Below are 23484 nucleotides of genomic sequence, written 5' to 3'. Positions count from 1 at the left end.
ATGAGTCATCCAGATAGTCAGACTGTACTTTGTAAACCGGCGTAAATTTGTACACGAATGGTTATTCTTCCTCGCATCCAGAAACAAAACGTTTATGGTTATTAAAAAGACTGTAATGAATTGTTCACCTTTAGCGCATCTAATGAATGTTCAAACGAAGTTGCGAGAATGCTTTGCTTTCCTTGAATCAGCCGCAGATCATACGTTACCTGAAAAGATATTTTCATAGATTGATGAATAAGTAAAAGAAGAGATAAATGATTGAAACGAAGTGAATAAATAAACGTGGGGTATCGAGTAGGTAAAGCTTAGATTAAGCCTTGCTTAGTCTAATCTTGCTCAGATTAAGGCTTGCTTAATCTGTTGAAAAGTGATAGCAAGACTGGACTTTTACCTCGAACCTCCAAAAACGTTGTTTCGTTGCCTACATTCGTCCTCTCGATATTCTAATTCTGTGTTTAGTTCTCCTTTTCCTGATTTTGTCTGTTTTTGGCTTTTTAATACCAAAGTCGTATGACCCTGACCAACTATAATTCTGAAATAGACGTCGTGAGATATTCTAGCTAAGTAGGATGTTTTCTTCAAATCCGGAGTCATATTCATTTTTTAATGATTAATGACAGTAGTTTTACATGTAATAATGATAATGATAATAGGAATTATGATTTTAACCAAATGAACATTGAGAACCCAATAACGAATGGGGCATATGACTGCGTGAAGAGCATATGGTGCTAAAATATTTTCAAATCCTTACAGCACATTACAACCATCTTAGGACTTAGAAACTAAGTAAACGTACTACGTACAGGCTGTTGCTTTTATTTTTAGAGCAAACTATCCATTAAGATTGAAGAGGCAGCTTACTTTGAAATCCTTACTGCTTGGATCGCCCTCTTGTTCAACACACTGATCAAGGACACGCTAGAAAACAAGAAAAAAATCAAAAGAAGAGAGTTATGTTAGGTTATCTAAACGATACTACAGATTCATTAGAACTAAAATGAGAATGAGACACTGGCCAAGCAAGATGACTATAATAAAATCAGGTAGAAATTTAAATATTAATATTACTAAAGGTATGTATACGAAAAACCGTTTAGTTGAAGAATAAAATATTTTTCTCTGGCTGGTATTATATTTTTACAGATGATGCACGATCCTCGCAGTAGATAGCGCTATTTATTTGTCTACTGCGAGGATCGTGCATCATATGTATCTAATACCGCAGTACAAAATATATGAACTTCATATATTTCATCGTATCTCATTATATTTTTATTTCTTTATTTAGTCTTGTTTCATGTAAATCAATTATATATCTGATAGAATTTTTTTTAAGAATGTACTTTCTTTTAGTATACACTAAAACAGTGGAAAGCGCTTAGGGAGCTCTCTGATTGGTTACTCAAACTCCGAACATCCTTTGCTATTCATTTCCAAGCAACTCACATGGGATTTGCACACAAAAATATCATAATCGTTGTAGGCATAAGTGAGTTAAAATAATCTCTTTGTGTTATGTTATTTTACCTTTTTATAGTATATACTAAAACAACTATTCACGTAAGTCTTGGTGGGCTGCACACGCAAAAAGGTGAGAACTGAGTTAATCGCATTGAGTGTTAAATTCTGCATGTCACTCACCTCTGCCACTTCCGGCATCATTTCTACCAATGTTTGAATCTGAGACACCCCTCCACCCACAGCTGAATCCATTACCTCCTTCCATCTGTGGAGTGGACGAAAGAATATCCAATAACTTGGTGAGGGCAATCGTTCACAAGTAGTGCAATTAACAACACCGTAAGAGCATGAGCCTGAGTAACCTCGAAATACTGAAGAATAGCTCTAACTGAACCTCCTCACCTTGTGCTTGGAAAAATTTAGGCGATGTTTTCCATTATATGGATAAGTGTTGACATCCTTAATCCTAAATCAGCCTTTCCAATAACTGTTACCCAGTTGCTATTACTTCCCAGGCGGTGTGCGCAGTCTGATTGCGTTGCATCATGGTAGTAAAACGAAAATTGAGTCATTTTGCATCTTGACACGTTGGAGTGAACTTCTTTGGTGGCAGCGTGATAGCGTGAATAAAGTGGATTGTAATGGGGATTTACTGTCTGTTGCCGTTCCTTGGAAAGTTAAAACGTTTGACAGGCCTGCGCGACTCCTGTCATTCCTCCGTGACGAATTCGTTCTTAGGAGGCAGCTGAAGTTATTTCAAAGAAAGATTCGAAATCTGCCTAAAAATCTCGACACAAATGGCAACAGCGAGTCAGAAACTATATTCCTAGACGCGAGTTATTTAACAGGGAATTGACCCTTGACATGCAAACGCATATTAAAGAGACAGAGACCTTGTGGTACACGAACTTTTTCCACGGAGCGTAAATACGGGATTTGTAAAAGGAGAATCCCCACGCCTCCTAAGAGCGAATTTGTTGCGCCCCACGTTTAGTAAAAACGTACAGAGTTTCAAAATACTTATCGAGAATATGAGGAAACCTATATGAGGGTTTTGAGAAACGTATCTCTGGAGTTGTTACTTCAGGAGAGAAGTATACTCTGAAACAAAGAAAGTAGCGCGCGCACAGAAGAAAGTATTGCCTTTTGTAAAACAATCTCATCCGGCTTTGCTAGACCTCGAGAACATACAGATGGGGAAATGACACCTCAAAACTGACCCTTATTATCACATCGCAAAGGAAAGTCATCAAGAGTTATCCTAATAAGAGCTAAACTTTGAGGGTAGAAGATTTAAAAGGGCTAGCGAATGGTAGGAGACACACAGGCCTATCAACACCTTTCAACGGTCGACTACCTTTTGCTTTCCGGCTTTCCGGCGTGTCGCCTCACGCAAGGTAGAGGTTTTCATGGATCAAGTGACTCTTTTCATTGCTTTAATTAAACTGTCCTTCATTCAGTGATCAAGATAGGAGATTTACCATACAACGCTCACGATTATTTAATTTTCCTTCACTTAGGAAAGTAGATTTGCAACACGATTGATAGATGTCCCTGCAGTAGTAAAGCTATGTAACGCGACACACTAAACGCAACAATGGGCCTTTTCGCTCCACAAAAGGGTCTCAAATACCATCACTTAAATGCATAAAACATTTGTACCGTTGGAGCACGTTTGAGCGCGTTTGGTCAGAGCTGTTGAAGAAGGATCAAAGTGGCCATAAAAATCTTTGAAAGGCTGCAAACTACGACGCACAACGAATTTGACCTTCTGGAAAACCTGTCTCAAATTACATGCTAAAAAACAGTGCTTGCGTTTGTCCTTGAGAACGATATAATACCTGAGAAATACGCACGAAAAATACTTCTACACGTTCAAAATATATCAAATTATATTTGTGAAAGGAACAAGAAACGGCCTAGCTTTTATGGAATATTCAGTCAAACTCTGCCCATTTCTACCGCTTTTAACTCCTTATTGAAAATAACGCAACCACAATGCAATGCAATCGGAGTACGCACACTGCCTGATTACTTCCTTCCTTGAGGTAAATTTCCAAACCTGTAAACCCAAACTGTACCTGTGACGGGGTGGCTCTCCCTATGGCTACATGTACATAAGTTGTCACAGCTGCGCTGCCATAACGTATCTCTGGCGAATTATAAACCACCAGCTACGCGAAAAGTGAAGATTCCTCGTAAGAAGCATTATCGCCAGTATTTTTCATAGAAAGATCACAAAGTTGTCATCTATACGTACAAGATAGTCGTCCTTCCTAGGCAAGTGCTTACCTTGAATGTTCAATTATTGCCATAGCAACCGCTGCTTTGTGGTTGGAGATGGCAAGATCAAGAACGTTTTGATTTTGCGAGTTCAACAAGATCTCTTGTTCTTTAACAGTGAGCAGGTAAGTTACTAGGGACGCATGGCCAGCAGTCGCTGCCAGATTGAGAGCCGTGTTCTGGGTCGATAAAAGGAGTTAACTCGTTACTCTTGAAGTCAATGAATTTAAACATCCAAAAGGAAAGGGAATACATAACCCATTAGAAAGTTTTTCTTTTAAACATCAAGGAAACCCTAGTTAGTTAATGTAAAATGCATGAATAAGTTACAAAGCGCAATTTACGTGGTGTTTATGTCGCTTGGTGTTTGTGTCAAAATGTTTGTATGAAATTATTAGTTCGGAGGAAGCAAAAGCGAATTTTTTAAACAGTTGAAAATGGTTTCAAGCACCAATGGTGTACAAAGAAGTAACATGCCTCGTTTCATTTCGAATTTTCCACTTCGCAGCAAAATGTTACACCAATCCACAACTTTAAATATAAACCTTTGGTCTGGTAACTGACAAATATAAGTTTAAGTGAAATGAATACCTGATGTTTGTCAAGAGAGTTTAAACTTTCCGGATGCGTTTGCAGTATGTACTCGACGCAACCCTCTGAGCCTCTTGCAGCTGCCAGGTGAAGTGGTGTGCGGTCATGATGATCCCTAATGAAAGCGTTGACCATAAAGTTAGAGTCAATCTTTCCTCCTTAGTCCCTAAAAGTGCTCCGGGGCCGCAAAAATAATGCATCGACTTACAGTTTTCGCCTATATCTTACAAGCCCGCGAATGATTGACCACTTAATTGTTGACTAATTGACTAAAATGGATGGATGGATGCCTTTATATAAAAATAAAAATAAACCTCAGGGTAGTCCCGTCAGAAGCCCTAAAGAGCTACCTGCTATCAATGGGAGCCCTGAGTATAAACGAAATAAAATACATTACAATTTCAAGCGAAATACAAACACGAAGATATAAAACGCATTTATAAGGCTATATTTCATGCGAAATACAAACACGAATATATAAAACACATTTATAAGGCTATAGATTTCTAAATTTAAAATTATTACTCTACTTTGATAAATTATAAATTATGAATCCATACTAATAAAACGATCGTTTTGCAATTTCTGTCCGTACCGGACAATCAATACTGGCCAGCAATCTAAAGCTATGATCCATTCTATTTCAAAGTTCATTAACTATTCAAGTAGTTAAAATATGTTTAAAATACTAGATAAAAAAAAGAGAAAAGCATGATGCTCTATCAGTTTTACCTTTCAACGGTTGCACCTTCCAACAAGAGAAGTTTAACTATTTGTTCATGGCCCTCATGACAGGCAAAATGCAGGGGTGTTTTTCCTTGGCTATTTTGTACATTTATGATTCTCACATTTCTTTTTTTAAGTAGCATTTGAGCAATCTCCAACCAGCCATACCTATAGAGAAAAAATTATTTAAAGCTTCACAATAAAAACATATGATTACCAAAAAAACACCACCATTTGAAGCATCAAAAAGAAAAACAATTGATGGAAATGCTACAGGTCTGAAAAGCATACCGAGAAACGATATGAAGAGGCGTATCCAGTGAATCTGATGTGACTTGTGCAGCAGCTTTGTTCTTGCTAGTAAAGAGTGTGATGTGCTTCAGAGAGAAAACAAATATCAACAAACGAAAAGAAAGAGTTGGTATTTTTTACACTTTCTTGTACTGCTCGGGAGTTTTCAGAGATTAGGATCATATGTTTGCGTTGAAGTTAAAGGGATGATTAGCATAAAAAAGAGTTCATCTCCCACACACTAGCTCTTACCAACAATTTTGCTGTTAACAGAATATTTTCTTTCGACAATATGAACAGCATCACGTTCCATGAAAACGACCTTCTTTACTTACTTGTAACTTAAAATCAGCAGAAAAACAGACTGACTTTGATCTCAGTACCTGAAGATATCCAGCTCGTGCTGCATAATGTACCGGAGTATATCCAGTTGCATCTTTGTCAACCACTAATGACTTGGATGCAGGACTCTGTAATCAATTAAGAGGATAATATACATGGTCACATGTAATCTTACGAAAGTGCAAAGGGTTTCATTGTCGTTCGGGCTAGAGCATATTTTGGACGTGGCGAAAAATTTTAACGATAGTTCATTACTCTTGATTGGTTTATGAATGTACTAGAATCAATTACAACAACAAAGAGAGCAGACCTGTGTTTATATAAGAAGCGGAGGCTTGCATACATTTTAACAAAGTGTGTTCCCACCGGCGAAAAACCAAATTCTTACATAATTTGTCCAATAATAAGAAAAAGTGATAAATGAAAACAACTTTAATTAATGATGTTGTGGCGTAGGTACCTTCATTAAGGCTTCCATGGTATTTGTGTTCCCAATAGCTACATGTAGAGCCGAGTGTAACTCCATATCTTTGAGTGTTAAATCTGCTCCCCGATCCATCAGGAGCTGAACAGTCTCTGTTCCACCCACTGAGGCGGCCAAGAAAAGAGGAGTTCGGCCTTCAATGTCGCGGGGGTCAGCTTGGGCACCCTGAATAAAAATAATTCATATGTAATAAATGGAAAGGACTCAGGATGACCCAAGCATGTATCCAAATGAGACAAATGAAACATAAGAACAGCGCCTTATCACCGTCATTGTCCCAATTAATGTGTTTTCAGGTTAGGTTCGAAAAGACTCAGCTTTTCTGAGATACTCTATAGAGTTGCAGGAAGAAGGAAAAGAAACGGAATAACAGCAGGAAAAAAGCACTTTCTGTAGAATATAATTTTAACGAATCCCTCACCTGATCTAATAAAAAGTTTACCACCAGGGAGTGATTGTTCACTGCTGCACGGTGAATGGGAAACATGCCTTGTTCATCGATGATCTCTTCTTTGCAGATATCTCGGACCTCACTGGTCAGAAGTTGAACGATCTCCAGAGAGCCTTGTGAGCATGCCAGATGTAAAGCAGTACTGTTATCTGATCCCTATTATGGGGTAAATTGTGAACATTAATAAAATCATTTCTTTAAAATATCCACGAGTTGCTAAGATTATAAGTAAAAAAGTATAAAGGACTCTGAAGGAGGTAAATTACGAGTTCTATTGTCGATTTACCGTAGAGTTTATTTCACTTTAAGAAATTTGATTTAAATAAAGCAAGTAACCGAGTTTTTTCATGCGCTCAAACCCTTGGACACAAATTATTTTTTCTTTAGGATTACGATACGAGTAAAAATGTGTTACCTTTGTTTGCCGCACATTTGATCCAAGCTTTAAACACAGTCCTACAATCTAGAATAGCGAAGAGAAGATTATGTCACCAAAAGAAATCAAGTTTGATGCACTAAATAAAAACAGGCTCAGTCCCTTTAAGGATCATGAAAATGTATCAGTTTTCTGTTCGATTGTTTTTTGTTTGTTTGTTTGTTTTCGTGGGAGCATTTATTTCTTTAGAGGTTGAACTATACTTATCGCTGCAGATATTACATATCCTACCACTTCCCTTCACCATAACCCATAATTACGTCAGGTGAAGAGTCTATTTCAAGCGTTTCAAATATTCCTATTGTCGCAGTAAAAAAAAGGGGGTTCAGTTCGTAAATGTGTCTCACCGGGAGAATCCCGCTGTCCACCGCAAGATGGAGCAAGGTGCTACCTTCATCGTCAACGCTGTAGAGGAGACCCTCTAAATTCAGGTCTTTTTCTTTCACTAAAAAGGAAAGCGAGAAATTGCAGTCGGGAAATTCTTTCGAAAAATGTTTTGACTGGTTTATACGGATAAGTATTAAAATAGAGAAGGAGCAGGATACATAGTGGAAAAATATAGTGGTGCAGTATTCTGGCACAAGTGATCATACTGGTCACACCAGTGGACACAGTCTGGTGTCAAATTCCCTGAAAATTGTAAGATTTACTATATGTCATTGAAGGGACTCAAAGGATATATAGAGACTCGACTCACGTCCCTTGTGGGAGAATAATCCACGTTAGTGGACAGTGCTCTGGGCGAATATGCAGAGGGTACTGTAACAAGTATCTTGGTTTAAACGGTTAGTTGCATCATTAAAGAAAATAAAAGGGCGAATAGGTTCTCCTGTTAGCAGACATTTTTCACCGGAAATATCTATCCTAATGATCTCTGATGAGTTTACCGCCTAACTCATACTTTTCCCCGAAAGTTGAATTGAATTACCGATTCCAGCAAAGTATTCAGACACAGACTGCGCTCCCTTAGCGATTGCTAAACCAAAGGGAGTCATGTTGTCTTCAGCTGCCTGAGCGATGTCGCCTTCATGCTCCACCTAAAAAAGTAGAACATTTTGTAAAAGGTGGGAAATGAATCTCTTCAGTTTTGTGGATTCAAGCACTGATTGACCACTACCTTTTAAACCTGAGTAACATTCTCGGAGAGAACAACAATTCACTTGCTTCGGTAGATTTATAGTTCACTATGTACAATATGTTACTGCTACCTGTTTTCTTGACAACTAATTCAAGTGCATCTCGATTTTATCATCCCTTACGAATTATCTTGCTGGGGGTACATATCATCACAAAGGTTTAGCCACTAATGCCTTTTCATATGATATTCAGTGGCTTGTCTCAAAAATTCTCTAAGATTAAACCTGAAAGATTAAAATGCCACCCATAATTTCTTACCAATCGCTTGCAAATGTCGACGCAATCCATTTGAGCAGCAATGTGAAGAGGCGTGTAGGACCCGAATCCTTTCGCATTAGCATTGCTTTTACTGTCGTTCAACAATAGCTAGAGATATTAAAAATAGATGACCTTGTTAATAAGGCTTACTACAATCATGATGTACCGTGCGTTGTAGCTCACGCTACAGTTAGGTACACCTCACACGCACAGATGGACACCACCTTCCATTCCGTGATGAGAATTGATCAAGAAAAGGGCATTTATTCACAGTAATCAATATAGTCCTAAGAAAGATCGAGACTTAATTTTCTGCTCAAGATCCAGTGAAGAGGTGGACTGTTATAACAAACGAATAAAGGCTGATAGTCTCGAAAGAAACTGTTTGGGGCTGCGTCGGTGGGAGTAACGAAATAATTTGGATATATCAACAAAGTTGAAATGGTAAATTGGCCACCGTAACGATTACAAAAGCTGACGTTTCGAGCGTTAGCCCTTCGTCTAAGCGAATAGAGGAATTGTGGGTTGTGCGTGCTTTTAAAGGCAGAAAATGGAGCTACGTTATTGGTGGGAACATGGCAACGAGAAAAACAAGAATCAATTAGTGGAATGAAAAGCGTTCGTTGATCCCTGTGGGATTTAGACTGCCGGTTTGAAAGATGAGCTTTTGTTCAAGATTTTTACGGCTTTCCATGCTACCTAGGTGTAAAGAAAGAACGCAGATTGCCATATGTTGCTTAGAATGATTAGGTAGATTAAAATGTCTAGCGACTGGTTTCGATGTGTTCTTGTCATTCCTTTCCACGTCTCGAAGGTGTTCTCGGAATCGGTCACCTAGTCTTCTGCCTGTTTCGCCGATGTATATCTTTTTGCAATAAGTGCAAGTTATACAATAGATTACATTGGTGGATGTGCACGTGAAGTGATCGGTGATCTTAATGGATCGTTTAGGTCCCGATAGTTATCAGTGTTGTGAATGAAAGGACACGTTTTGCATCGTGCACGAGCGCATTTAAAAGTGCCTGGTTGATCTGAAAAGAACGCATTTAAAAGTGCCTGGTTGGTCTGAAAAGAACTTCTGACCAAAAAATTGCCTATGTTTTTGTCGCGTTTGAATGAAATGAGCGGAGGCTGCGAAAAGATAGTGCTTGTCTCTGGATCGTTTTGAAGTAATTTAAAGTTTTTAAGAATGATGGATTTAACTGAGTGGTTGTGAGGGTGAAACGTGAGAGTGAATGGAATGCGTAACCCGCCTGAACGACAGAAACAGGGTAGCCACGTTATCGAAAAACTGGCACATTGACTCTGATTTGTGGTGGAAATCAGAGTCATCACTATATAAACGACGAAGTCTTAGAAACTGAGGAAAAGGAATGGAATTCTTAACGTGAGATGGATGCGAAGACGAATATAACAAGTAATTATGCGAGTCTGTAGGTTTGTAATACACACTAGTGCATAAACCGTTACCTTCAATAGAAACTTTGATGTCTAAAAACTTTGATGTCGAACATCAATTTTTCTGCCAATACAACGGGTCCAAACCTGAACTCTACGGTCGCTACATCGACGACTGTATCGATGCTACCTCCTCTACCAGAGAGGAGCTCACTCAATTCATAACCGCAGTCAATTCTTTTCACCTGGCTCTGAAATATACCTGGGAAATTTCTGACAATTCTTTATCCTTTTTAGACATCAAAGTTTCAATCGAAGGTAACGGTTTATGCATTCCTTTTACTCAGTTTCTAAGACTTCGTCGTTTATATAGTGATGACTCTGATTTCCACCACAAATCAGAGTCAATGTGCCAGTTTTTCGATAACGTGGCTACCCTGTTTCTGTCGTTCAGGCGGGTTACGCATTCCATTCACTCTCACGTTTCACCCTCACAACCACTCAGTTAAATCCATCATTCTTAAAAACTTTAAATTACTTCAAAACGATCCAGAGACAAGCACTATCTTTTCGCAGCCTCCGCTCATTTCATTCAAACGCGACAAAAACATAGGCAATTTTTTGGTCAGAAGTTCTTTTGAGACTAATGACCAACCAGGCACTTTTAAATGCGCTCGTGCACGATGCAAAACGTGTCCTTTCATTCACAACACTGATAACTATCGGGACCTAAACGATCCATTAAGATCACCGATCACTTCACGTGCACCTCCACCAATGTAATCTATTGCATAACTTGCACTTATTGCAAAAAGATATACATCGGCGAAACAGGCAGAAGACTAGGTGACCGATTCCGAGAACACCTTCGAGACGTGGAAAAGAATGTCAAGGACACATCGAAACCAGTCGCTAGATATTTTAATTTACCTAATCATTCTCTGCAGTCTTTCCTTACACTTAGGTAGCACGGAAAGCCGTAAAAATCTTGAACAAAAGCTCATCTTTCAAACCGGCAGTCTAAATCTCACTGGGATCAACGAACGCTTTTCATTCCACTAATTGATTCTTGTTTTTCTCGTTGCCATGTTTCCACCAATAACGTAGCTCCATATTCTGCCTTTAAAAGCACACACAACCCACAATTCCTCTAATCGCTCCGACGAAGGGTTAACGCTCGAAACGTCAGCTTTTGTAATTGTTATACCAAACGACAAGCAGAGATGTATCAATAAAACAAAAACAGACATTATGTTTTCTAACCACAACAATTGCCTCGCTATCAACTCTGACAGCAGCATGGAGAGGCGTGTCTCCTCGCTCATCAAGACACTTGACATCAGCTCCTGATTTCAGCAGCAGGTCAACGATGTTGAGATGTTTACCAATAATGGCATTATGCAACGGCGTCTTGCCAAATGCATCTGGAGTATTTATTTCTAGGGGAAACAAATATAAAGATATATCTTAGAGTTATCCAAAGCAATTGATGGATAGATCAAAATGGACTAAACCAACTGAAAACAAAAAAGTTATATCAGTCCTGATTTATCCTCAGAAAATGCAGCCATTTTGTATCGTTATACGCCCGCCAAGTGATAAAGAATAACAAAGTTTTAAGTGAATAACGCCAATTTGATTTACAAGCATTGGAACTTTACAAAAATACACCTGAAGTGGATTTTTCTGTACGAATGTTTCAAGAAAGAAAGATACAAAACAATGTATGAAACACGCACATCCTGATAAGGATATCCATAAGCTCATTTATTCATATGTAGCTTTTTCTTCACGTTAGCTTTCTCTCTGCTCACAGTTTCAATCCAATATCTTAATTTAATTTCTGTAGTGTTCCTTTTGAAACTAATAATAATTTTGTTTCTCTTTTTTACATTAGTTACAGTACTTACATTCAATTCAAATAATGGGGGCCAGCTACGGTCATGATTATATTGGAACAAATATGACAGGAAAAACAGTTCGAATGGAGTTCTGTCGTCCGGTATGAGTTGCTCGAAATGGGACTCAAAACAAATACAGGAATAGTTGCCATAAATGGTCTAAATGAGTTTTAGAGTTGTAAGTCCACACTCACCAACTCCTTTTCCAAGTAATTTTTGTACTTCAGCCTCGTTTCCAGACAAAGCTGCATGATGCAGTTTCTGTACTTTGTTGCCTTTGCTCGCTTTCTGTCCATGGAAAAAACCCGCCAATGTCAAGAATTAGTAAAAGTATAACGCTTGAATAACATAGATTCAGCAAAGAATACAGAATAGATATCTCTTGTTAAAATGTGGTAAACAAATGAGCCAATCAAATTTAAAAGATGACCAAGAGTCTGCCCATTCGAAAGTCTGAACATGCTAAGCGTGCACAAACATAGAACGAGACAGACACATTTATGCTTTGAAAATAAACAACCCTCTTTCACACGTTCTAAACCAGGCGTCTCCAGGGTTTCATCATAATATGTAACCTTTAAGGACTTTGTTTAACCATCTTTGATTCTCACAACAAATCGAGGATATGACGTAAGTTCTTTAATCACATTCGGGTTGTCCGATTTGCTTTAGGATGATGAATTCTTGAACTATTTAATTTGATAAATTGAACTGTTATCAGTTGACCCGAATTATCCCCGATTACTCTCTTTGCCGGGAATTTAACCGCCAATCATCTCAACAGTGGATTTTGCAGGTTTTTGCCGTCATTTTTACCTTGGATTTTTTTTATCGTCCTCTGAATATTATCTGATACACTTTGCACGAAATGAGAAATTAACTTTAACAGCGAAAGTTTCCTGAGAGTATCCCAGAGTGATTCTCTTTACCATTCTTCGCTCTCTTAGTACAAGGAAACTCTGCAATAATTCTAGGCATTATTAATTAAAATAAATGCCAAAGGAACCGGATGAGCTTCTTCCTTCGCATTTAGCAGAACTTTTTGAGTGTTCACACTACTGTCGGATATGTTCACACCCTATCCACCCAGTGGAAAGTATTGGTTGAAAAATCATTTCGGTTAAAAAATGAAATTATTTGTTTCCTGAATTTAATCTTAGACCAAATAAAATGGATAGCTCATTTGCAAACTCTTGGGATGAGACTTTGAACAGTCGCTTGCAATGCTCATGGCGAGAAGAACTCTTGTGAAGCATGTAGTCATTGACATATGGTCTAATATTTCGTACCTCTTTTTGAATGCAAACAACAAAAGCCAACAAAAGCCTAATCATCCTGCAAGTCTTTGGCCCGAAGCATGCTTAACAAGTTACCGGTTTGTAGCTACGCTATTCGCTTAATACTTATTACCTTACAGAAACCTATAAAAGTGAAAATTTAAAAATAAGTACAAATCTCACCAGCTTTCTATAAGATGAAAATTCCATCATGATATGTATTGGTTGTGGACCAATACATGTATATTCACTGTATTATGACTTCTATTGTCCGGTTTGTTACACTGGTGTACTCATGAGTTAATGCGACTGCATGCGAGCAATGTATTTTAGATATATTCGACCAGGCTGCGCCACAAATAAACTCTTTCAAGAGTGAGTGTCTTATTAAAAGTTATGAACATCGGACGTCAATAATAATTACATTCGGCTCGATTACAGCTACGGTGGCCTAATCTGTTAAGCTTTCTGTTTTGAATGGCTAAAATTTAGTATCAAACCTCAAGGCTGGTCAGCAGCAATGTTTATCTTAGCGTTTTATGAAATTTCGGGAAATATGATTCAGTTTTGAAATTTCAGATGTAAAAATTGACACTTTGTTTCAATCAAATAGCTGGATACACTTCCAGGCAGGAAGGGTAGCGAGTCATCGATGCAAATACGTAAGTAAATATAATCCTCGGTCTTTCCAAACACATCAAAACATCACTAAACAATAGACATCACACTGAAAACTCTTTCTCATTTCAAAGCTTGCCTAAGGTAAAATCCCTTACCTGGTGATGTTTTGCCCGAATGGCATTTTTTGGCGTCCTTGTTTGTTTAGTTGAGTTACTGTTTGTATCAGTGAGGTTTTCACTCGCCACAGAAGCATCGGAATGCGCACTAATTTGACTGAACTTCCTTAAACCGTTGTTTGATCGCTGTATCACAGGGCTGCCTGGAGGATTTGAATTTAAAGGGATATCTTTCTCTTTATATCGGTCCGATTTGGACAAATGACTTAGAGATGACTGAAGGTTGGACGTTGGTCGTTTTTTAAGAACTTGTTTTTGGTACATACTTCCAGGAGACGCCGCCATATTGGGACTATTGCGAATTGTGCCTCTTGACCGCCTAGAAAATATTGGTCTCGTCAGCACGTTTCTTTGGGAACTTAGTTATTTCCTACATATTGCAGATGCTCTTAAAGTCTATTTGCACCCAACTTAGACCGCGCTTAACAATAAATTTATTGACATCTGTCCCATAGCCGAATAAATTTAAGGCGACTTTACTAACGGTGACGTGCGTTTGTTGACAATAGTTTGATTCATTTTATTGATATGCAGATCGATTCTAATGTAATATATTTAGAGAAGCAAAGGACTAGCATTCCACTTTTTAGACGATTCGTAAATAACTGTCGACATTCAGAATACCAGATAAAGGCCTGAAAAAGATTGCGATTCTTGTATCTTACTTAATTACGTTCCTAGGAGTTCCTGGAGATGTTTTAGTAATAGTCCAGCGGTTTACATATGTATAATTATCTCTAAACTAACGACGATATAAGCGCTAAGCAGACAATAAAAAAGTTTACTTGCGTAATGAAGAAGTTTAAAAGTAAACTCGAAACACGAAATGTAATGACGCTTCTTCAACGTCAATGACACAAATTTCCTTTTAGTTCCACTGTGAGTGCATTGCCATTCAGTTTATTCGGTGGACTTCTTTTGTTTGACAATTTAGTTAATTGGTGACCTTATGAGCCAGTGTGGAACTGTACGTTTCAGATATGGTTGCTCATACACCTCTTACAACGTAGATTAAAGCAAGTCAGTCTTACAGTGATGATCCTACCCCACTGCTTTCCTTACACTCTGTATCCTTGAAATCTCACAAAATACAGTCGAACCTTTCTAACAGGGAGACTAAAGGAAGAGAGCGAATTGCCCTTATCGAAGAGATGTCTTTTTTGCGCAGAGTTCACGACTATGACGTCATTTATACGGCTCCACTGACAGTTTTCAAGTATCTCAAGTACACGTTCAATATATTGGATTTGTGAGCAAGAACTGAACAGGAACGAATTGACATCCAGATTATAAGGCGCAATTGGGGTTGGATAGGGCACACCCTCAGAAAACCGAACAGCAATGTTACCAGGCATACACTGAGGTGGAACCCACAGGGGAAGAGAAAACAAGGCCGTCCTAGAAACAGCTGGAGGAGAACCGTGGACAAGGAGGCGGCCAAAGCAGGCTACACCTGGAATGCAGAGAAGTTGGCCCGGCATAGAAGGAGATGGCGTGAGGTTTCTTTGGACCTATGCTCCACCGGGAGTGAAAAGGGATGAGCAAGTACTCATTATTGGAAGGAAAACGGAGCTTAACAACATGATGGTGCTCCTAGAAAAGGGAATAATTTTCTGTAATTCTTTGAATCGTCTTTCGATAACATAGCTTCGCAACGAACTGTGACGAGTCATGATATTTCAAAGAATCTGCACATGATAAAAAAATTAAAGCTTTCGGAAGTTGCAGTTGGAAAGAAATGAATGAGCTCAAGTTTTTTAGTATTGTCATTATTTTCATATCTGGGAAAATATGTTAGAATTTTGTCCGGACACAGAAAAATGTCCGATGTGGATACGTACCCGCAGTGAAGAGGGTGATTTCGCGTTCATGGGGGATTAGCTCAAATGGTAGAGCGCCCGCATAGCATGCGCGAGGTACCGGGATCGATATCCCAGAATTTAAAGTAGTTATCCTTCCTTTTTTACCATTAATCTTAGAAGAACTTAAGTAAGACTGTGGCCGGAGTAGGTGATGAATAGTGGTTTCGCAGCGGATTGACTGCTGCTTAAACCGGCACAAAGCGATGAAACAAAGATTAGTTTGGTACGATGAATATATGAAGTTCATATATTTTGAACTGCGGTTATAGATACGTATGATGCTCGATCCTCGCAGTAGAGAGCGCTATTTATAGATTTTCGCTATTGTATAAATAGCGCTCTTTACTGCGAGGATCGAGCATCATACGTAAAGATTATTTTGTTCAAAACAAGGCAAATTGTCAGCGCTCTCAATCTTGCATCACAAGGGAAACCTTCTACAGCCAGGCTAGTTCTGAGGTCCTTGTGTACTTATGTACCATAGTAACGGCTCATGAGCAGTCCGCTATGTGAGTAAAGTGTTCGTGAACCCAAAATCAGTGCATGGCTTATCACAGTGCGCTGAACAGTTTAATACACATCAGTATTTCAGAGGGAAAAGCCTTAGTTTGAAAATTATGGTTTTGGTAAATCAGTGAAATCTGCGAAGGGTCTAGTCATGTTGAACGTTTATCATGAAATTGGTGACATTTGAATAGATATCATACTGCGTATTTACGCGGCCTCCCAATGCACGGTAACGCAAAATCAGGTACAAGATATGAAAGCCTCGAAAAACGATTTTTTTTAGCCCTGAGAATTTACCTCAAATAGATGCAGCTTCTTCAAGCTTTATTTTGCGTCGTAACTATGGATTTGGCGGCGAAACAAGATGCCGGATCCTACTACGAGAATTGAAAAAAGAGTTTACTCCAAAATTATGGTTTTGAATAAATTTCTCTCTTGTTTAAAGAGGTACCGACAGTGTTACCAAACATTTGCCATGAAAAAGCTCATTTGTCGCACTCCCAAGATACGGTTTACTGTTTTGCGAGAAAATGATATTTTGTATTCCGCAATGGAAAAGCAAGACATACAATTCTCTAAAGCATCATGCTTAACTGGTGAATATTATGATAGGACAATTATTATTTACCAGTTTACTCATTCTTATTAAACTTTGCATATTGCTCAGCGTCGCTCCTCTGTATCCGTCGTTCCTTTTAGATCAGTTATCGGAAATTTTCCCATCTAGCTCAGGTCACATAGGAAAGAAATCCCAAAGAGTGACTACTAAAACTTTTTATGTGAAGAATCTGGTCTGAGGTATCCTCAGATCAACCTGTCCATAGTTAAACACAGCTAATAGGATATTAAGAGTCATTGTACAAGGTAGATAAGCTCTGAGGATTGAAATTTCTATTAAAAGTAAATATAGGATTTGAATTGTAAGGTTTTTTACTTAATATCGTCGTCTCCTTGTTTTTTTGTTAAAACTAAAAAACGGCAGAAATAAAGCTTTGCGTTAGAATACATTAGAGCGGTTTGGACTCGACACAATAGGTAAATTCATCTACCCTTGGAAACATACCTGGGTTTGGAAAAGAGAATTCATTCTCTTACAACTCTCTTCTCGAGATGTTTAGCGACTTGGCTTTTGCGCGATGGGCGAGCAACAAACTTGTCTGCAAGAGTTGGGGCCGCGAGGGGAATGAGCACGAGGAATATCAAAGTCTCTGAAACTTTGGTTTATTTTTGTCGCACCATGGACGTGCCCCATTTAAAAACTCTTTTCGATTTTACCCAGGTGTAATTAATATCCAAACAGGTAAGCATTTTGATAATAAAGGTTCGAGAATTGAAATCGGTTTTGGTTTAATTTACCAGAGACACTTTTTGAATGAAGTTGACGAGTAAAAAAATGAAGAATCTGATCAGTTTGTAAGAATCCATCAGTTTGAGTTGCTGGGGTGCACATACTCGAGACCCCACGAAGCGAAACCACATCCATAAGAAACTTGAAATTCATGCAGCCTATCCATTTTCGGCCCTCAAAGTATCGCTAAACGTGCCACAAAGTACACAGACGAAGGATATGGCTCAGCCGTGTGTAACATTTTCTTTGGCCACCTCACCGAACATTAAAAAAAGAAAAGCTTAGTGACTAAGACAACGACTGTAGCTCGGGAACCAACATGCACAGCTCTACAAAAGTTCAGTGTTATACCAACCACATATCACATTTCTACGCTCTATTATTTTGACCAAAGTAGTTCTTGTTTTGCCGGATACCTCACACGCTCGTTTATCATTTCTCACTTATAAATCGTCGAAAACATCCAAATAAAACAATGTCGAGTGATGCGAGTGCGTGACTGACCTGTTGTTTTGTTAAAAGAAAAAGAACTAAGGTCTAGAATGTGGATGAATGCAAACCCTCCCTGAGGCGCTGAATGGATTTACATGTTTCTTCTTTACATTGTTTATTGATGGGTTCTTTTCTAATTTTAGGCGCGACAGAATGTCTGGTTCGTAGATAGAGTAAAGTTCACGGGAGCAAGATACTGTTTATCGTTGTTTTTACTTGTGAATTTGAATGAAATTTCTGGGAGCGGCACCGTTAAACGAAACACAATTAAAAAACATCAATTTCTGTCGACTTTTATCGGTTTCCATTATTATATGTACATTCCATGGGTTTTTTTCTGATCATTAATTTTATCGATATCCAATTCAAAAGTCATGTTGTATTGTAAAGCCATCCTCCATAATTGAAAACATACCATTCTGCATTAATTTTCCACGGGTCTTAGCATTTTAATAAACACACGACAAACTTGAGTACAGAATGTTCTCAAATAACTGTAATCTTCATATCCTTATTAATGACTGGTAAATTACAAAAGGTGCAAGGTCTTTGGAGAACACAGTTCTTGTTTAACAATCAAATTTAAAGGGAACTCGCATCTTTCTGACCACTCAATGAACCTCTGTCTCTGAGTCGGGAACCAGCAATGACTTTCGAAACTTTTCAAACTCTTATCAAACTTGCTTCAACTATATTTTCTCAAAAAAACCGAAATTTACCACCTGTTTTTTTGAGAACTACAGATACTTCTAGTTTATGTTATGCGCTATTTTAGGCGGCTTCTCTGAAATTTCAGCGTAGCTCGCCATTTGATGGCCTTGATATTGAGAAACTGACACTATCAGGTAGTGAATGAAGTGTTTTCATACATGCAGGCATTTCTGAAATTAACCGACACAGGCTTACCAGTTTTCCAAGCAAAGTAGGAGGCTTTTTCCAGTTTCCGTTTGAATCTGTGACTGTCTCTAACTCTATCAGTGCTTCATCCATATTGCCAACTTCACACAAATTTCTGAACTCTCAGAAACAGAACCTCCTTCTGTTGAGAATGTATACTAAAGAGCCAATAAGAAACTTAAACGAAATGTGTCAACAACGTTGCGATGGCTCCAACTAGTTTTGAATCCGGAGGTGTGGGGGTTGATGTTCATCCCAAATTATTGTCAGACCGTATTAAAGATTGCTTTATTTAGAGCTACCCACAGCCCTCTTAACTCTGCATAATGATTACTTTGATTTGAAAGTTCCTGTTGTTAATCAATTGTCCGACAGGTTTAGCATCAAAATAGCTTAAGTAAAAAAAAAGTTGAAAAGTTAAGCACGCATGACGTTACGTATTTATTTTGCCCTACGTCCTGACACCTACCGATCCTAGAAGGCTAACTAGATTTTTAATGACTCTCATAGCCATGAATTGATATACATTATCCATTTTATGGATCCAGAAGAATTTGCTTTGATAACTTGAAGATAAAACGTTGCGACGGACGTTTACTTTGAGAAGTGACAATTTTCTAAAATGAAGAAACCTGTACCCTTTTTATAGTTCTCATGAGTAGTTGTGCATTTCTATACCGTCTGAGCGGAAACTTATTGATGTGAGGTAAGCAGGAGGGTCAGAATTTGAAATAGTCGTTGATTCGATGAGAAGTACTAGCAAAGTTATCTTCCTCACATGCGTGGCTAAAATATGATATCAGTCACCATGGGTATCATGAATCCCAGACTTTCTGATTTCTCAATGGAAAGCTGTATAGACCTGTCTAATTCTTATCTTACCGTCATATGGGATGTCACTTAATTTTTCACTTGTATTGTTTTGTTTTTCTTTTTGAATTTTTGATAAGTATTTGGCAACAAGTAGAAAGGGAAACTGCCTTTCCTCTGTTTCCTTTTTGCAATGAAAACAAAGATCTTCATGCGTATTCACGCACCCTCGCGTAAAAAGCGTAATTGTTGTCTCTCTAACGGTTAGGACATTAAAAACTTCGTGCGTAGGGTTGCTCACTTTGTTGTACTTAATTTAAACAACTTCTGTTCACTTAATTATGGTTTTAATTAAAATTTTTCTCTAGTTTAAAGAGGTGCCGACATCCTTACCAAACATTTGTTACATAGACATGAACAGATTTAAATGGAACGACGACGATAAGGGGTTGACCCTTTTCGACGTGCAAATATCGAAAGTTATCACGAACCCACAAAAATTACGAAATTACGAATTACGAAAATTATCACGACCCCACAAGCTGCACTGCTTCAATACTTATCGTGTCTAAATAAAGGTTTTACTTACTTACAAAACTCCTTTTTGTCATACTCCCAAGACAAAAAAAATTATTTGTGAGAAAATCACTTTGGTTTGTATTGAACCATTTTTTATGCAGGACTGATATTCTTTTAATATATGAATGATAAAGAAAGACATTTTCAATGCTCTAAGGTATCATATCTGATAATTAACGGCCGAATGTTATGATAATGTATTGATTAATTAACAGCTTACCCGCGGTCCCTTTAAACTGAATTTCTTTTTGGCTCCGAGTGGTTTGCCAGTTAAAGAGAAAGTGTTTTTGGAGTCGGGTTGGAAGAAGTCTTCAAGTTCTGTCCATCCACCCATTTTAAGCTGTTTCTTTGGTGGAAATGGCCCGCCGAGATAAAATCACAGAACTGATTATTGGTCATAGGCTATAAGCATGATATTTGCATGTCGAAAAGGGTCAACCCCTTATCGTCGTCATTCTATTTAAATCTGTTCAAGTCTATGTTCTCCACTTAACCGGGATCAAGCAAAAAAATCTACACTTTTATGAAAAGAATTTGGCCTGCTGGTATTTACAGATGAACCAGCCTAATGGAATACTGAATCTTCTTTCGTGATTGATTAGCTCTGGGGCTTGAAATTTATATTCAACGTTGGTTAAGAATTTGATTTGTTTACTAATGCGACTGTTCTGTCTTTTTCTTCTTATCCTTTTCTTCTTGACCAGAAACAAAAACGATGCATTGTTTTATTTCTTCACTAAAAGCTCTAGAACAGTTTGGATTCTTGTTAGAATCACAATCAGATAAACAGAGAGGTTAGTCTCATTCTGGAAATTCAAATTTATATTGAGTATTTTAAAGATCAAGATTTTCAAAAGGTTTTGGTTTAAGTTTCAAAAGCAATTTCCGAAAAAATGTGACAAGTACAAAATACTGAAAGGAAAAAATATTTTTGTAAGAATCGATCACTTTGTATTGCGGGGTGTACATACACGCGACCCCACAAGTGAACCCAAAACCACACCTATTAGCAAGTCTGTGCTTGTCCTGAATATAAGCATTTGAACTTTCTTCCAAAAATCTTGTGCACTTAAAGCTTCCACTCGACAAACTGCAACATCGGATCCAATGTCAAAGGACATGGCTCAGCTGTGCTTTGAGTAGCTTTTCCTTTGGCAAAGCTACTTCGCTTGGCATTAAGTAGATAAAAGTGATTGAGACGAAGACTGCCACACTCGGGAACCAAATGCTTGACAAACGTTCGGTGTTACACTGTCTAACCACTAATTGCAGTCATTGTGACACTTGCACGCTCATTTATCATTTCGCAAATAATAGTTTTTGCAAAAAACATTTTACTTTTGACATGTGTCACTTTGACATGTGCCACACGTCAAACTGAAAACAGATGATGTCAATGACATAGGTGATGCAGGCTTTTTGTTTGAGAGAACAGAATGTTGAAAATGCGGATAAACGCAAACTTGTCCGGAGGTACCATACGGATCTGCACACTTCATTTTGGCATTGCTCGCTAATGACTTCATTTTGGGCGCCACATTGTCTGGCCCATTGATAGAGAAAGAAAGGTTTGGTGTCTCGCTTGCGGTCGTCCACAGGTTTTAAACTCCGATTTATTTATTAATTTTTTTTTTGAGAAATTGAATGAAATTTATAAGAGTGGTACTGAAAATCGAAAATGCGTTTGATTCAGAGAAAGTTGCCGTTATGTCTGAAAACTTGAACTTTACAACCCGGAAGCTTACACTGGGATGTTATAAACTCCTTGCCTAAATAAATGTAGAACCCTGTGCACTTATTAAAGCTCTTATATGTAGCCTTACATTTCATCCCCACAATTGGCGGAAACATATCAGTCTGACGTAAGAACGAGGGACAAAATTTGAACAAGTTGCTGCGTGATTCGATGATTTCAACGTTTCCAGGAATTCTAACCATACGAAGTTAACGGATGCCGGATGTTATTCGTCTCGCGTAACTGGAGAAGAATAAGATCTGAATTCACATGGCGATACGAGCCCAGCCCTTTGGATGTCGCGCTCCAATGCCCCAGTATAGATGACTTTCATACGTCACGCGACCCCATAGCAACCGTAACTATGCCTCTATGAATACAACGTCACGACACATGCTGAAAATCGAGAAATAGACGATAAAGAGCCTAAATTTATTGCAGAAATAGATCCCTATTTTGAGTACCAACTTTTTCTCTCGATCAATGAGTAAATGGCCAGAGATCGAGTTTCCTAAGGTGGTGAACCGCTTGCTCTTCTCAACAAGTAACTTTACGAAAGTAATGCAGGTAATGCAGGGCTAATGAACTACAAAAACAGCCCTCGTTGCTGGGAAACCGGTGTAGAATTTAATCCTCGCTTCAAAGAACTCTACGGTGAGTTTGATCTTTACTAGGTTCTATGACACGCGTTCTGACGGTATACCACTTGGATCAGCGATGTCGAGCCCGTCGTTTGAGTTGGTAGATTTAGAAAGATGGTACTATGAACAAGTTTTATCATTATTGTTCTGCGAAACTTCGTAGACAACGGACTGTTTGATAGACCAAAACCTCCCCAAATAGTGAGACGTCCTCTTAAAAAAGTGCTCAGCCATGAGTCCATCCGTGTTCTTCCTCGGAAGCCTGTTTAACTTTTATCTCTTCTGCATTTTTACTTTTTGGGCTTATTTAATTTTTTTTTCACAGGGCCTCACCTCTGCATTTCGACATTGTTATCGATTTAGACGTAATGAGAGCTACGTTGGCAAACGTTCGCACATGTGCATTAATTAAGTTCCTACTTGACACCCTTAATGTCAAGCAAATCATTGACAAACCTACAAGAAGAACAAGAACATCACGAACCTTACTGGATCACATTATTATCAATGATCGATCCAAAATAACATCTCATGGTGTGATACCGTGCAGTATTGTGAGTGATCACGATGGCTCCTTCGCGTGCGTAAACATCCGCGTAGCTCGTTATCAGCCAAGATATAAGTACATCAGAAACCTGAAGAACTTAAATGAGACAGCTTTTTTAGAGGACTTCTCCGCACTACCATTATCGGTAATAACATCAACTGATGACCCTGACGATCAATTAGAGACTCTCAACACCTTGTTTAACGACTGCCTTGAAAGGCACGCAC

The 23484-nt window shown here is 38.4% G+C and overlaps 1 protein-coding gene across 7 annotated transcripts in view; it reads right to left on the bottom strand.

The window, feature by feature from the left end:
• Positions 1 to 23484, bottom strand: part of LOC111326783 (transient receptor potential cation channel subfamily A member 1) — a 36865-nt gene that overhangs the window by 10137 nt on the left and 3244 nt on the right. For 2 of the 7 annotated variants that reach the window (XM_088737996.1, XM_088737998.1), the window contains 16 exons: positions 11960 to 12053; positions 11128 to 11303; positions 8467 to 8574; positions 8000 to 8108; positions 7419 to 7516; positions 7051 to 7098; positions 6606 to 6791; positions 6161 to 6349; positions 5742 to 5828; positions 5359 to 5444; positions 5074 to 5235; positions 4342 to 4456; positions 3760 to 3929; positions 1648 to 1732; positions 868 to 924; positions 130 to 209 (listed from right to left, as the gene is read on the bottom strand). In XM_088737996.1, coding sequence (XP_088594122.1) covers positions 130 to 209; positions 868 to 924; positions 1648 to 1732; positions 3760 to 3929; positions 4342 to 4456; positions 5074 to 5235; positions 5359 to 5444; positions 5742 to 5828; positions 6161 to 6349; positions 6606 to 6791; positions 7051 to 7098; positions 7419 to 7516; positions 8000 to 8108; positions 8467 to 8574; positions 11128 to 11303; positions 11960 to 12053 — 1850 coding nt within the window. Of the gene's footprint in view, positions 1 to 129; positions 210 to 867; positions 925 to 1647; positions 1733 to 3759; positions 3930 to 4341; positions 4457 to 5073; positions 5236 to 5358; positions 5445 to 5741; positions 5829 to 6160; positions 6350 to 6605; positions 6792 to 7050; positions 7099 to 7418; positions 7517 to 7999; positions 8109 to 8466; positions 8575 to 11127; positions 11304 to 11959; positions 12054 to 13225; positions 13268 to 13818; positions 14174 to 18954; positions 19255 to 20554; positions 20690 to 23484 lie in introns of those variants that run through there. The other 5 variants (XM_088737997.1, XM_088737999.1, XM_088738001.1 and 2 more) reach the window with 5 other exon arrangements.

This window comes from Stylophora pistillata, chromosome 11, assembly GCF_964205215.1.
Source record: "Stylophora pistillata chromosome 11, jaStyPist1.2, whole genome shotgun sequence".
Lineage (NCBI taxonomy): Eukaryota > Metazoa > Cnidaria > Anthozoa > Scleractinia > Pocilloporidae > Stylophora > Stylophora pistillata.
The sequence above is the reverse complement of the archived record's forward strand: the minus strand, read 5'-3'. Positions and strand labels throughout refer to the sequence as shown.